At 42.5% G+C, this 17222-nt stretch overlaps 1 protein-coding gene and 1 long non-coding RNA gene across 2 annotated transcripts; one reads left to right on the top strand and one right to left on the bottom strand.

The window, feature by feature from the left end:
* The first annotated feature begins 426 nt into the window (after window positions 1-426).
* Window positions 427-8523, top strand: LOC124116933 (NXPE family member 4-like). Its single transcript, XM_046478572.2, has 4 exons — window positions 427-826; window positions 3355-4047; window positions 6395-6453; window positions 7199-8523. The coding sequence occupies exons 1-4, from the start codon at window positions 690-692 to the stop codon at window positions 8005-8007; spliced, it is 1698 nt and encodes a 565-aa protein (XP_046334528.2). The 5' UTR covers window positions 427-689; the 3' UTR covers window positions 8008-8523.
* Window positions 8524-14852: 6329 nt separating this feature from the next.
* Window positions 14853-16985, bottom strand: LOC124116929. The gene is made up of 3 exons (XR_007222859.1): window positions 16290-16985; window positions 15920-15969; window positions 14853-15611 (listed from the first exon to the last, which is right to left on the bottom strand). It is a non-coding gene; the product is annotated as an uncharacterized LOC124116929 (long non-coding RNA).
* Window positions 16986-17222: the final 237 nt, after the last annotated feature.

Here is a 17222-nt window from a genome sequence, read left to right as displayed (position 1 = left end):
CCTCATGGTTTGTTCTAATTGAATGACAAAGTACGATACCGTTAAAATGTTCCTTCATAATAAATACATTGTATTGAATTATATCATAATTGACTTTTAGAGTTAAAAACGTGGCACGGCTTTAAACTTTAAAATTGTGGGGTTTTCATTTTACATAATAGAAAAGAGGAGAGAAAAGGGAGGTCCATTGAACAGACAGTCTGTGGTATGACCTCGATAACAATGTTGTCACTTGATACATAGAAATGTATGTGTCTGTATGGAACGCAATGACACCATTCGATTCTAACATATTGATTGACCTAAAAAGATTATTATGGACATTGTTCCTCCGCACTAACCTGTCTTCCTACCACGAACCTTACCCCTACCCCCCTACCACGGACCTACCCCTAGCCCTAATCCGACCCCTTACACCGAGCCCTACCCCTACACCCTGCTACTCCGACGTCGATTTTATCTCCACCCCACTCCCCAAACCTGAGGTACCCCCGACTTCCCTTCCGCCTAAGTTCATAAGGTTCATGTTGGTCACCAGGCAACTGTGTTAGCTTAACCCTGTAACGCCAGGCAAGCGTCCCTTAAACACGAATGCTGGGTGTATTTACCCATTATCTGGTAATCCACTCTGCCCCTAAGACCCAGGTCTCAATATCGGTGAAGAGTGGTGTAGTCACAACCAACAGGGCATGGGAAAAGGGTGGCATATTTCAGCTTCACAAATGAGTCGGATTAAACTTACGTTTGTCACCCTGTGCATATTGACCGTGATGGTTATGATGATAGTTCAACTGAAGAACAAAGGGAAACTTGAGGAAACGTCAAGGTAATTATGTCCAATGTTAAGTTTAAGATTGTAATTTTAGCATAATTGACGGTCGTTTGTGTTCTGGCTTAGGCGACAACGACACCTTGATTGACGGCCGTAGTTTTACCTGAAATACGGTATACCATCGTTCTGTGGTCCTGACTCTCTGGGATGTGTGAGAGGCCCTGTGTCTGTACCAGAGGGGCCTTGGGTCTTTACCGTAGTTCCCCCAGCAAACACAAGAGGATGTTCTTTGTTCACGGCTTGTATTCACTTCGCGTGTTCCTAGTCCAAGGAACTCTGTTTGTCACTTAGTAAAAGACCAAGGCCGCAAAGCTTCAGTCCCAGTCCAAATTCTGGTGCTAAACGATTTCTTTATGGTTCGAGAGTTAGTGACAGCAAGACGAGAGCGGGTGTGTACTAGACTGGCTAACGTGGAGTCTGCTCTCAGGTAAAAAAACCTGGTTTCTTAGCTCACAACCTCTTTGCAAATGGTCAGCAACCTTTCCACCGAAATAGCCTGTCTCACTTCTATTGTGATTCCTGATGATTAAGAACTGGGGGCACGGGTGGCCCAGTCGTCTTAGGCGCCGCGATTCGCTGTGCAGAGTTGCGTCCCTTGGGCACGCTAGAAACCTATGATTGTGGGTTCGAATCCCGGTTCGCCCTCATTATGTTTCTAGGTTTGTCAGCACCATACCCGTGCTCGTGGGTTTCACCGAAGTGGTAAACGTCTGAGACCTGCATCACTTCGGGCTTTCCTCCCACATTAAGCTGACACGCCGCGATATACTGTTAAAAGCGGCGATAAAACCCAACTCACTCACTCACTAAGAACTGACAAGATATATGGATGAACAACTTCTTTATTACAATTGGGAGCGACGTTTTTAGTGTAGGTTCTAACACTGTTCTCAAGGAAGTAATGACGGTGTTAGAACCTACACAAAAACGTCAATCCCAATTGTAATTAAGAAGTTGTTCATCCATATCATCCTTACTTGGTATTCCATCTTTAAAATGGCTCTCAGAGAAGTTATTTGTGAAGGCCTCCCGTGGGTGATTTCCGTGATTTCCAGGAACTGGGAACACAATTCCCGGAACTGTCTATACCTGATAAATCCAAAGGTATCTGACGAGTAGTTCCTGTTTCTGACAGTTCCTAGGCTTTTTCAAATTAGTACGCTCACGATGAAATATGACACCCCTGTGGCACGAATGACTTGTTTACTCACCTACTATCATATGTCCCCGACCATGTCCCTTAGAGTAGACATCTATAAGTAGGAGATAGACACACCATAATGTGTTTTGGATTATGTTAAATTGGATTTGGAACCGAGCGCGCATTTAGACTACATGTCTGTTGACAGTAAACGCAAATGCTAGGCACAAATCACCCGATTGAGTGAGTGAGTATGGTTTTACGCCGCTTTTAGCAATATTCCAGAATATCACGGCGGGGGACACTAGAAATGGGCTTCACACATTGTACCCATGTCGGGAATCGAACCCGGGTCTTCGGCGTGACGAGCGAACGCTTTAACCACTAGGCTACCCGACCGCCCCATCACCCGATTGAAAGTGTCGACTTTGGGTAAATAGAATCCCCCAGATAGTGTCAGTTACAAAAAATGATTTGCAAACATGGAGGAATATTTGTTGCACTTATGATTTCTTATGATGAAGGAAATGGTTTTCTTGCTTATGATTATTTAAAAAAAAACACATTCGTAAACGTGGCATTATGCCTATTTGAGAATATACTCTTAAAATACTCTTTTTCTCAATTACTTTGGTTGTAAGTTCCCTGCGTCGCCCTGTCAACAATGCAGTAGAGATAGTGATTGATTGGTTTGTTGATTGATTTGTCGAATTTGGTTTTTGCTTGTTTGAATGGATTGATTTAACTGACTAAGTTTTAGTGATGTGATATGATTTGAATTGGTTTATATATGATTTGATATGATAGATTTTGGTGGTATTGATTGTATGATTTGGATGGGATCGACTGATCGATTGATTTGGAGTGTAATGAGTGAGTGAGTATGGTTTTGTACCGCTTTAAGCAATATTTGAGCAATATCACGACGGGAACACCAGAAATGGGCTTCAGAATTGCACCCATGTGGAAAATCGTCCCCGGGCCTTCGGCGTTGGAGTGTATTGATTTGGATTTATTGATTGGTAGATTGGTTGGTTGGTTGGTTGATATGGATTGGATTGCATTGGTTTTAATTGAAGGATTTTGTTTGATTTAATGACTTATTTATTAATTGCTTTATTGATCGATGAATTGATCGATATGTTAAAGTGAACCTATTCATGATCTCCCTGATCATATCTTTTGGTCACACCCTTTGCGGCTTGAAGTATGAAAAGCTGGGTCTTGAGACAATGATAACCAGGGCTGAAATTCGGAAATCAGTGCAAACAGTTGTCTATAAAAAATGTTGTTTGCGGGCAGGTCATGACATTTACTTTTACAAAACTAATATATAACACAATCAAAATTCATACTCCTGTCGTTCTTTTTCTGTTTGCAGCAACATACCCGTCAATAGCGACGAGGAACATATATCTGTGGAACCAAATAGTGGAAGAATGGTAAGCGATGTCCCCCGCTATCTGGATGAGGCCACCATGATAAAGGAAGGTAAGCAACGGGACACCCGGAAGTGCACAAGTGCACGCCACTCTTCAATGATGCTGTTGGATCCCAAGCCGCTGTACAGAGTTGGGGACGTCATAAAAGTTGAGATCAACACTTTCAATTATTATGGCGAGAGGCAAACAGTCGGTGGCGATTTCTTTAGGTTGTGGATGGAAAACACCCGGCACAAAGCCGCAATTGCTGGAGACGTCTTCGACAACAACAACGGCAGCTACACGGGTGTTCTCCGAGTTCAGTGGTCAGGCATGGCGACGATCCGCTGCTTTCTTGAGCGTCGTCGGGAGGAAATAGCAATGTTCTATTCTATCATAGCTGAACATGGTACGTTGTGGCAATTGAAACGAGAGTTCGTATTGGGGCTGTGGGTGACAGAGAGTACCCAATGCAGTATGACACGGAACAACTTGGGAGACGTTTGTAACTTTACATTTCTTAATGACGGTTTCCCGTGGTACTGCGAAAAGCCGAGGAGTATATTTTTAAACTGTGATACGTACAGCATGTCCTGGTCCCTCAACGTAGCCTATCTACCAAAGGAGGCACAGCAACGTGACATATACTACTTGTAAGTAGCATCTTATTCATTGAATGTGAGACCCGTGAAGATCCGGGGTAGAATAGGTCTTCAGCAACCCATGCTTGCCGTAAGAGGCGGACCCGTGAAGATCCGGAGTAGAATAGGTCTTCAGCAAACCATGCTTGCAGTAAGACGCGGACCCGTGAAGATCCGGGGTAGAATAGGTCTTCAGCAACCCATGCTTGCCGTAAGAGGCGACTAATGTGATCGGGTGGTCAGGTTTGCTGACTTGGTTGATACATGTCATCGTATCCCATGATATCAATCACTGGATTGTCTGGTCCAGACTATTATTTACAGAATATGTCGTTACCCATTAAAGACTCATCCCGTGCAGAATAAGAGCAATTGCTTATGTCATAGAAATCAACCTCATTTTGTGTTGTTTAAAATGTTTCGGGGGCGGTGGGGTAGCCTAGTGGTTAAAGCGTTCTCTCGTCACGAGGAAGACCTGGGTTCGATTCCCGACATGGGTACAATGTGTGAAGCCCATTTCTGGTGTCCCCCGCCGTGATATTGCTTGCAAATTGATAAAAGCGGCGTACAACCATACTCACTCACTCACTCACTCACAAACTCGCTCACTCACTCACTCACTCACTCACCCCTCACAAACTCGCTCGCTCGCTCACTCACTCACTCACTCACCCATTCACTCACCCACCCACCCACCCGACCACCCACCCACCCACTCACTCACTCACTTCCCACCCACCCACTCACTCACTCACCCACTCACAAACTCGCTCGCTCGCTCATTCACTCACTCACTCACTCACTCACTCACTCACTCACTCACTCACTCACGCATATGTTTTGATCTACGTGTTCTCACCAGCTGATCCCATGAATTTATTGTTCTATTTGGATGAGGGCAAATCCAGCAGCACCAGTGAATACATGCGGTCGTATTGGGGAGTAATTGTGAAGCTGTCTATAGTTAGCCAGCATATGAAACGAGGCCGTGAACTACACCACAGTCAAATGTGAACTTTGTGTGAACTCTAACTTTGATTGACATGTAGCACTGAGTCTTGATTCGCACACTGGAAACAGCGACTACAGGGCGAAGTGATTATATGTATCCTCGGGTGATAGCGGAATGTTGCGCATACAATCCATGAAATGTTGACGAATTCATGCGCTGAATGTAGCCGGATCAGTGATCGAACATCACTCTGTGATCCTTAATCTCCTTTCACCTGAGGTAATCCGGGTTAGAAAAGATCTCAGCAACCTATGCTGGCCGTAAGAGGCGAGCAAATAGATCGGGTATTCAGGCTCGGGGAATTGGTTGATAGTGGATCGTTGCTCACAATATCGATCACTGGATTGTCTGGTAATATAAAGGCAGCCTTAAATTAACTGGAATATCGGGTTGGGTGCTGAACAACATACAGACAAAGAAACAAACAGACATACATACATTTACGTTATGCACGTGAAAACAACAAAATCTAATTTCATTCTGTAATATTTAGCATCCCCATTAGATGTTTGATCGGTAGTTTTAGATGGAAATGAAGTTTGATCAAGTTTAATTGACGGAATTGGGAAATGTTATTAATTGTGATACATCTGGTCAAAAGTCACTTTACAAATGTCATGTTTGGTTTATTGGGTAACACACACTCATAAATACACACACACACTCACAAATACACAGACACACACTCACAAATACACAGACACACTCGAACACACACAGACACCCCCGATCAACAGATACCTACCTACACCCGAACAAACACACAACCCCAACCTCACAGACACATTCATCAACACACAGACAGACACATACATAATACAGACACTGGTACACAGACACACAGACATACATTCATCAACACAGTCACACACGAACAGACATAAACACAGACGACAGACCAAAACGAACGCACGCACAACAACCACAAACACACAGACATATAGACACGGGTACACAGACAGACATGTACACGCAAGTCACACACACGAACATCCCCCCCCCCAAAAAAAAAAAACAAAACAAAAAACAAAAAACAAACAAACAAAAAAAACCCCCCAAAAACCCACAAAAAACACACCAAAAAAACAAAAAAACAACACAAAAAAACAAACAAAACAACAACAACAGACACACACACACCTATTTGTGCAGGACAAATTGTTCTTATTGAGTAATTTATCGAACATTGTCTTTAAACACTCCTAGTCTAGTTAGCACCACGCTTGTACTCAAGGATTCATCAAAGAGAAAAACGTGGCATGCACCATTTTCTGCATTTTCTGCATGATTATGTGTTTACCCCAATCCCATCCTAGTCCTAAAAGTAAAATAATGCGTATGTTGCAGATCGTCCAAGCCCGACAATGATTTTCTTCGGTCCTCTGTCAACATAACAAGCGTGCTGGGTAAGCAGGTGCCAGCGATATAGCAAATGTCAAGCTATGATATATGCTACTCAAAAGAACTTACGGATCACCCGATACTTTCATATCACTATAACCAATGTGTCATGGCATGATAGATTAACTATAGTTATAGGAAAGAATCGGGTGGGTAGCATCTTTTGAGTAGAGAATATATGCACATTTTTACTTACACGAATGAAACATGTAAGTCTTTGTTAGTTCCAAAGAATGATTTCTGCAGCTGGAAAAAGATGCCGCTCCATCCATTCTTTGTTTCACATGTACCGAACGTCCATGTATCTTTTGGAACTGTTCACATTAATCTCCTTTTAATAAATGTTTAAGATCCCAACAACACCTGATGCATGCTGAAACGTTGGTACAAGAACACAACATGTTTCCATTGTGTACTGTTTGATTGTTTGTTGTTGAACGCAGCATGCAACAATATTTTAGCTACATGACGGTTTCCGTGGGTGCAGTTAACCCCAGTTAATCCAGACAGTGTTGTTCCATGCTCACAATATCGATCACTTGATTGTCTACATACATACACACACAGTATTCTGTTTCTGAGTTGTTCCTCCATTTTAAGCTGCGACATGGTATAAAACAAGACCGGATTAGTACACACACACACACACACACACACACACACACACACACACACACACACACACACACACACACACGTTAAAAAACACCCCTTCCAGCATTTGAATTTCCTATATTTTCCATCTTTCAGAAACTGTGAATATCAAGATCCACACACCTAAAACGCCCTGCAGTCAACTGTCACCAGAAGTAACATGGCAACGCAAACGTCCTGTTGGTGTGATCTACAGAAATACCTGGAAACCCACACTGTGTTGGGACACTCTGGAAGATACAGCCCAGGCTTATCGACAATGTCTGAAGAACCGGAGACTCTGGATTCCTGGGGACTCAACCAGTCGTCAATTCAAGGAGTCCCTTCACGATACACTCAACTTGAAGTCCGCCCCCACAAGCCTTCACCCTCAGCTCTTGGAGGACAAGCAAGGCAATCTTTCTGTGGCATGGTTTGCTCATGAATTCCCTCTGTTTCACGGAATGGAGCGGTATTCCCCACTTGATAATCGGGCACAGCATATTCTCCTTGAATCTCTGCCCAATAACACAGTGGACATCGTGGTGCTGTATCTATATGTCCACTTCAATTTAGTCCATCCGGACATATACCGCCAGCATGTACAGCGACTTGCTCGGGCTGCTGAGTCCCTCCTTGATCGGGCCCCTGGTGTCACAATAGCTGTACGGGGACCATTTGCTTATTACAGGAACCCAGCCCAGGAGCTTGTGTCCTACTGGGGACTGATTTATGCAGATATACTGCATGAGGAGTTTTCCTCTATGGTCCACAGGGTAGTGTATATAGACTACTGGGACATGACTGTAGCCTTGGGCCCAAACCACATTCACCCAAAAGCAGCAACCGTTAGGACTATGATTCACTATATGATGTCTCTTCTCTGTCATAGACGCAGGGGGGATACAGCTGAACCAACGGACTAAAGTACCGTTACTCCGTCGAGAGGGTTGTGTCCCTTAGCTGTGCCAGGATTTGCTGGTCAAGGGGTCGAATTCACGATTCGCCCCAGTTAAGATCCTGTGTCTGTCAACACTTTAGGGCTCTTGGTCAAACGCCTGCGATTTTCTGTTCACATGAAGATGACACGCCATGGTAACTTAAACACTGTTTACTTTAATTCCACCGGGTGACCTTAAAACGTTACTCAATCATTGGATTTTATGAACAACTGACAAACTCACCACTTTCATTGGGCAGTAAAACACCTGAAAATCTGCTCAAAACACAAACAAATGTATCCTACTTTTCCTTTTAACTAGACTCATAGAGTTTAATACACTAACGTGACCCATATTATAACACATATTACTACTGAACCCTATAGAGTGAGTGAGTGAGTGAGTGTGTTGTTCCCACCGCAATCAGCATTATTACAGCTATATACCATGATGCTCTGTTATATATTCTCTGGTGAATACAACCCAGTGTCCTATAGAGTGAGTGAGTGAGTGAGTGTAGTTTCCACCGCAATCAGCATTATTACTGCTATATACCATGATGCTCTGTTATATATTCTCTGGTGAATACAACCCAGTGTCCTATAGAGTGACTGAGTGAGTGAGTGTAGTTTCCACCGCAATCAGCATTATTACTGCTATATACCATGATGCTCTGTTATATATTCTCTGGTGCTCCCAACCCAGTGATCGATAGAGTGACTGAGTGAGTGAGTGTAGTTTCCACCGCAATCAGCATTATTACTGCTATATACCATGATGCTCTGTTATATATTCTCTGGTGCTCCCAACCCAGTGATCGATAGAGTGACTGAGTGAGTGAGTGTAGTTTCCACCGCAATCAGCATTATTACTGCTATATACCATGATGCTCTGTTATATATTCTCTGGTGCACACAACCCAGTGATCGATAGAGTGAGTGAGTGTAGTTTCCACCGCAATCAGCATTATTACAGCTATGGACCATGATGCTCTGTTATATATTCTCTGGTGCACACAACCCAGTGATCGATGGAGTGAGTGTGTTGTTTCCACCGCAATCAGCATTATTACTGCTATGGACCATGATGCTCTGTTATATATTCTCTGGTGCACACAACCCAGTGATCGATAGAGTGACTGAGTGAGTGAGTGTAGTTTCCACCGCAATCAGCATTATTACAGCTATATACCATGATGCTCTGTTATATATTCTCTGGTGCACACAATCCAGTGGTCGATAGAGTGACTGAGTGAGAGAGTGTAGTTTCCACCGCAATCAGCATTATTACTGCTATAGACCATGATGCTCTGTTAGATATTCTCTGGTGCACACAACCCAGTGATCGATAGAGTGACTGAGTGAGTGAGTGTAGTTTCCACCGCAATCAGCATTATTACAGCTATAGACCATGATGCTCTGTTATATATTCTCTGGTGCACACAATCCAGTGGTCGATGGAGTGAGTGTGTTGTTTCCACCGCAATCAGCATTATTACTGCTATAGACCATGATGCTCTGTTATATATTCTCTGGTGCTCCCAACCCAGTGATCGATAGAGTGACTGAGTGAGTGAGTGTAGTTTCCACCGCAATCAGCATTATTACAGCTATGGACCATGATGCTCTGTTATATATTCTCTGGTGCACACAACCCAGTGATCGATAGAGTGACTGAGTGAGTGAGTGTAGTTTCCACCGCAATCAGCATTATTACAGCTAAATACCATGATGCTCTGTTAGATATTCTCTGGTGCACACAATCCAGTGGTCGATAGAGTGACTGAGTGAGAGAGTGTAGTTTCCACCGCAATCAGCATTATTACTGCTATAGACCATGATGCTCTGTTATATATTCTCTGGTGCACACAACCCAGTGATCGATAGAGTGACTGAGTGAGTGAGTGTAGTTTCCACCGCAATCAGCATTATTACAGCTATAGACCATGATGCTCTGTTATATATTCTCTGGTGCACACAACCCAGTGGTCGATAGAGTGACTGAGTGAGAGAGTGTAGTTTCCACCGCAATCAGCATTATTACAGCTATGGACCATGATGCTCTGTTATATATTCTCTGGTGCACACAACCCAGTAGTCGATAGAGTGAGTGAGTGAGTGTAGTTTCCACCGCAATCAGCATTATTACAGCTATATACCATGATGCTCTGTTATATATTCTCTGGTGCACACAACCCAGTCGTCGATGGAGTGAGTGTGTTGTTTCCACCGCAATCAGCATTATTACTGCTATAGACCATGATGCTCTGTTATATATTCTCTGGTGCACACAACCCAGTGGTCGATAGAGTGACTGAGTGTGTAGTTTCCACCGCAATCAGCATTATTACTGCTATATACCATGATGCTCTGTTATATATTCTCTGGTGCACACAACCCAGTGGTCGATAGAGTGAGTGAGTGAGACTCGATTATTTACAGACCGCCGTTATATAGCTGCATAGTGCGTCGTTAAACAACAAACCCAACCAACGTTACAGTAATAACTATCCCAATATCCCTATGTGACGATGAGCAGTATAGGTATTGATCGTTACAGTAATAACTATGTCACGATCTCTATGTGACGTTGAGCAGTATAGGTATTTTCGTTACAGTTAGAACCATCCTAATATCCCCATGTGACGTTGAACATTATAGTTGGTTGGTTGGTTGGTTTGTTGTTTAACGCTGCACTCAGCAATATTCCAGCTATATGACGGTCTGTAAATAATCAAGTCTGGACCAGACAATCCAGTGATTAATATCATGAGCATCGATCCACGCAATTGGGATCGATGACATGCATCAACACAGTCAGCGAGCCTGACCACCCGACCCCGATATTCGCCTTTACGACAAGCATAGCCGCATTTTACGGCAAGCATGGGTTGCTGAAGATCTATTCTACCTCGGATCTTCACGGGTCTGAATATTATAGATATTTCACGTTACAGTAAGAACATTCCCAATATCCTTATCTAACGTTGTGCAGTATAAATATTTCTCGTTACAATAAGAACATTCCCAATATCCCTATCTAATGTTGAGCAGTTTTGGTATTGCTAATTACAGTAAGGACTATCCTAATAGCCTTATGTCACGTTGAGCAGTATAGGTATTTCTCGTTACAGTAAGAACTATCCCTATGTGACGTTAAGCAGTATAGGTATTTCTCGTTACAGTACGAACATTCCCACTATCCCTATCTAACGCTGAGCAGTATATGTATTTTTCGGCTCAGTAAGAACTATCCCAATATCCCTATGTGACGTTAAGCAGTATAGGTATTTCTCGTTACAGTTAGAACTATCCCTATGTGACGTTGAACAGTATAGGTATTTCACGTTACAGTTAGAACTATCCCTATGTTACGTTGAGCAGTATAGGTATTGTTACAGTAAGAACTATCCCAATATCCCTATGTGACGTTGAGCAGTAAAGGTATTTCAAGTTACAGTAAGAATTATCCCAATATCCCTATGTGACGTTGATCAGTATAGGTATCTCTGGTAACAGTCGGACTATCCCAATGTTCCCATGTGACGTTGGGCAGTATAGGTGTTGTTACAGTAAGAACTATCCCAATATCCCTATGTTACGTTGAGCAGTATAGGTATTGTCGTTAAAGTAAGAACTATCCCAATATCCCTATGTAACGTTGAGCAGTATATCTATTTCACGTTATGTACAATAAGAACTATCCCAGTCTAACATTGAGCAGCACAAGCTTCACTTTGTACCATATAACCATTGTAGAATCAAATAACCATCGTGATACTCTCTCTCTCTCTCACGAATTTTTCCAGTCTAACAGCGGTAGACATCAAATACACTGTCTAACTATATGTTACTTGCACTTAATCTTGTATTTCAAGAAGCATTCATCTTTGTAAGATATTTTGTGAAAGTGTAAAACCCATCTTTTTTACCCTTAAAATATACTTCTGTCTCTTGGCGGTCTGTAAATAATCAAGTCTGGACCAGACAATCCAGTGATTAATATTATGAGTATCGATCCAAGCAATTGGGATGGATGACATGCATCAACCAAGTCTGCGAGTCTGACCACCCGATCCCGTTAGTCGCCTTTTACGACAAGTATAGTCGCCTTTCACGGCAAGCATGGGTTGCTGAAGACCTATGCTACCCCGGATCTTCAGGTGTCATAACCCTGCTGTAAATGTTCATTGAGTGTGTGTGCACAGTATATATTCTGGCACACATTCAGTTTGTGATTACTGAATGCATACCTTTTCACTGATTTCATTTCTCTAAGGCTTGTAGTGTTCCGTTCTTCAAGCCGGCAAACATGGTCTGGTAAAGCGAGCGATACTAAAAGTTCGAACGCATGTGGCCCAACTGTTGCAAGGAAAGTGTTTCCTCTCTCTTTCGGCCTCGCCTTATTTGCGGCCATCCATATCTCAAAGCGTTTAATGTAGCTAGACCAGTCTTCCATCGCTGAATCAAACTCAATAATGAAACCTATGCTGGTGGCCATTTTGTTTCTCTTGAGATCTCGTTCAGTTTCTAGGCGACATTTTTTCCAACTCAAACTGCTATTTTGAACTCAAGTCTAAAAAGTTAATAACTTCCTCTTGTACCAGTTTGCACAATAATGTTCGTGTTCCTGTAGATTAGGGTATTCATGTCCAATATGTCCACACACTCACGTTCCAACAGGCAGGGAGCCTGTAAGCTGGTGCTGATCTTTGCCTGTCTGCTGGACCGATGCACTAAGCACCAGAAGCATTCCTATCAGAACACTTCATCCCGAATTCCCCCATAACTGTTGTTGGTTGGTTGGTTTGTTGTTTAACGCCGCACTCAGCAATATTCCAGCTATATGACGGCGGTCTGTAAATAATCGAGTCTGGGCCAGACAATCCAGTGATCGATATCATGAGCATCGATCCACGCAATTGGGACCGATGACATGCATCAACCAAGTCAGCGAGCCTGACCACCCGATCCCGTTAGTCGCCTTTTACGACAAGCATAGTCACAAGTCACCTTTTACGGCAAGCATGGGTTGCTGAAGACCTATTCTACCCTGGAATCTTCACGGGTCACCCATAACTGTGAACGCATGTATACCTGATCATTGTAATGTATATATATTATGGGTTCCATAATTCGTGCTACGACCCTCTTCCCATAAATATTCTCAAACACCAATGTGTGCAACAATTAGACGAATGGATCTCTCAAAATAGGAGAAAATTCTACACAGTGTAAAATCTGAATTTTGCGATGTTAACATTTCAAACAAGTACAGGTTTCTGAGGACAGTGTTCGTTTCCAGACCCAATTTAATTCTCTTGATTTCATGTGGAAACGTGATTTTGTAAACACTGTCCAATATGGCGGAAGGTACACGGTCGTGTTTGCGTAATTTCCGAAATCTACTGAACGATTCCAGGCTTATCGGCGACGTTTCAGGATTATCATTGGTGATTTGATGCAAAATCAGATACGAGTTATCTCAAATGGGTATAGAACTCCAATGTGGAATGAATGTGATCGGGCATTTAACCACAGCATATCGGGAGAACATTAACAATTTTAAAAAAATTAATGAACATTAATTTGCTCTACATTCTTAAAAGATCAACTTATTTTTAAGACTATGATTCGTTCCATACTCAATACAAAAGTGCCTTATACACAGGGTGCAAATATGTATAAATATTGATATTGCTTTTAAACCACTATTTAATAGTATATATCATCCTATTTCCTTGTGCATGTTCTGGGGAAAAAAATGGTCGGTATCTTTTGTACCGCAAAGGAAGTCAAGTTGCAATCTGCTTCAGTGTTTAATTACAAGTAACTTTCTGTTGAAACACTACGCAATAGATTTAAATAGAGAATTCCATATAAAAACAGGTAGGCGAATTTCAACATCTACATTTACAAATCGGCTCCAAGCAACGCCGCCTGAAAAGCAAGGCGTTCTGTGAAGGGTGTGACTCTAACAGCTTACCATAGGCGACAAAGATTGGGGTGTGCCAGGCAACACCAAGGACGGCTGTGCACCAGTGGCTTTACATCACGTTTACAGACGAATCAAGGTTTTGCCTCCGATTCGCAGATGGCAGAAAATGTTTTGGCTACGTAGCGGTGAGCGATGTGCCAGGGTAACGATTCTTGACCATGATCGGTGTGGGGGCGGTAGAGTTTGTTTGTTTGTTGTTTAACGCCGCACTCAGTAATATTTAAGCTATAGGACGGCGGTCTGTAAATAATCAAGTCTGGACCAGACAATCCAGTGATTGACATCATGAGCATCGATCCAAGCAATTGGCATACGATGACATGCATCAACCAAGTCAGTGAGTCTGACCACCCGATCCCGTTAGTCGCCTCTTACAACAAGCATAGTCGCCTTTTACGGCAAGCATGGGTTGCTGAAGACCTATTCTACCCCGGATCTGGGCGGTAGTGTAATGGTATGGGGCGGTATAAGCGAACTGATTTGGTTAACGTGAATGCACATTTGACTGGCCTGCAATATGTTGACCAAATGTTTTGTCCTGTCGTCGTTCCATTCGCTAGAAATATCGGCAGAATTTTTGAACTGCAAGATTCGAATGCCAGACCACGTCGTGCCCAAATCGTCACCGATTAGCTTACGGACATTGGACTGGTCCGATATGTCCTTGTCAAGTCCCCAATTGACACGCCGTAATATAACTGAAATACTGCTAAAAGGAGTGTTTCACCCAACTCACTCACTCATCAACGTACACATATATTATGTGCTGACCAAATAAATAATACAAATATTGCCTATATTTATTTTTGCCAAAGGCGGTCACACAGCAAACACACTAGGCTTTTCCACACACACTCCCCATCAGGTGATGGACCATTAGTTTCACCACCTCCATGTCGGGATGGAGGCCTTGAACTTCGAATGCTAAGGTCATCTGAATAAAATCAAAAAAGATAACCCGGTCCTTGATCAAAGAAGATTCTTCTTTCAAGATTGGATCATACGACATAGCATTCATGTCTCCGAATTTATCTCTTTCAAAACGTCTGAAAGTGCTTGTCCCTTTGACAACCACGATAGCTTTTGGGCCCCTGAAAATAAATTCTCTGATGCTTCTGAGATTCCTGCGAATATGATCTCTATAAATATCAGGTCCAAAATAATATCCTTGGAGTTGTTGGGAATCTTATCAAGGTATTGTTTCAAGGGTTTGTTAGATGTTGCATTAGTCCAGCCATTCCCTGTGTTGAAAGGAAATTCATGGGGTCCACAGAAAATAGAACTGTTTGTATCACTCATAAAAGCTACTTGCGGCTCGTATTTCCTGTATGTAACCATTTCCTTCCCAAGGAAACGTGAAATATATTCAAACCATTGCCTGGTTGTGGAATCTCCATACAGCCACAGGCGCCTGTTTGTTAGGCATCGCTTATAGGCTTGTACTGAATGCTGCATCGAGTACCGGCAGAGTTGAGGATGCCAGACTCGCGTGTTGCTTTCATGTCAGCTGTACCCCGAAGAAAAGTCGTCCCTCCATGTTTGTCTAGCTGGTAGTTTCGAACAGCTGATCCGTGTTACCGGACGAAAGTTACCTGCAGATAGATATTGTAATGTTAACAAGTAACTGATATATTCATATTCATATTAGATGAGTGCTTTTACGCCGCTTTTAGCAATATTCCAGCAATAACACGATGGAGGATATTAAGATATGTCACACTTGAGTGGAAACAAAATTACATTGAAGAGGTGGGATGGGGTGGGGTGGGGTTCGTGAGGGTGGTGCTGGGTGTTGTTCCGGCCTAAGGCCATTTATAAAGTGGTAGATCACTGAGATAACACTCTGACTAAAGCATGTGTACGGTTTGTTCCAGTGAGCAGGGATAATAATGATACATACCTCGACTTATGGACGCTGAAATTCTCCGGAGAATCTGATGAGGAGGATGTCTTTCAAAGGCAAAAATAACATTTCAGTTTAAGACATTTGGACACCTTTAACACGGAGGTTAAACTAGATGTATGAAGGGGTGAACTTTGTTGCTTCACAATGTCTGATTTATTTATATATTTCAGCGTCGTGACTGTATAATAGGCTCTGTGGGTTTCAGTTTGAGAGTTGTCAGAGACCCGTACTCATGCCAGAGAGTCATGATCATAAGTTTACTGACACAGTCATGCTGCTATATGTGTTAAAAAGGTTTGTATGAATTACAGAAATCGGAAATCAAACATAAATTGATAAAAAAGCCAGATCATGCCAGACTAACCTTTTTATGAATTGTTTCTCAGCAGGTGTGTGATAATCACCAGCTACAACCGATTGGTTGCTTTTCCACGACCAACAAGGAAGAAGTTTTGTTTTAGGTCTTTCACACAGCCATGGATGTCCGCCATTTTGTGCAGTATAATTACACATGTTCTCTGTTGTCTTGGTTATATTGCATAGAGTTACTTCCCTTAGAGACCCCTTTTCAAAGGAAGCATATATATGAATGTGTACGGAACATTTGATGATCGCAATCTGTCTCTGATGTTAAGAAGTTGCCTTGTCCAGGCAATGGATACCGTAAAAACAGGATGTCATTCCCAGAATGCTCGTAGAACTCCCGTGTAACCTCCGTTTCCGTGATCAATGACGTGACCGGAAGTTCTGTTCCTGCCATTGGCAGTTTTCATCCATATCCTGATGTCATCTCCTCCTGAGACAATCATCCTGCTCTCTCTGTCCTTCAGGATGATGGAGACATTTATGACGTCCCCGACTTGAAACTGGTACTTTCCATTGATGCGTATTTCGGAAAAAAGTGGATCAGCAACACGGGTGTAGCTTGACATCTGTACCTGCGATCTGTTCTTTGCTTGTGTGAGGATTGCTGAAGTTGATCTACTCCAGTCAGTTTTTGATTCAGTCATTAAGGTATTTGAGGTATTTGACGTACTGTATTACATGGACGTTGGTGCAATACCAATACTGCTGTAAATAACAAAATGAAAATACAAATTGTAGCTAAGGAAGAAATATGGTGACTGGATTATTACAGTCAGATTCGATTATCAACAGACTTCTGGAATATTGCTGGATGTGGCGTTAAACAGCACACAAAACAAATTATATGAACAAGTAACGGGGATATTCCGTACTACCGGAATGATGTGAAATGAAACGACAAATGTCTTCTTTATATTTCAGTGGATCTAAT

The sequence above is a fragment of the Haliotis rufescens genome, unplaced genomic scaffold (genome assembly GCF_023055435.1).
Source record: "Haliotis rufescens isolate VD_foot unplaced genomic scaffold, xgHalRufe1.0.p SCAF_25, whole genome shotgun sequence".
In the NCBI taxonomy this organism is placed as follows: domain Eukaryota; kingdom Metazoa; phylum Mollusca; class Gastropoda; order Lepetellida; family Haliotidae; genus Haliotis; species Haliotis rufescens.
Note: the sequence above shows the minus strand (reverse complement) of the source record. Positions and strands in the feature narration are given on the sequence as shown.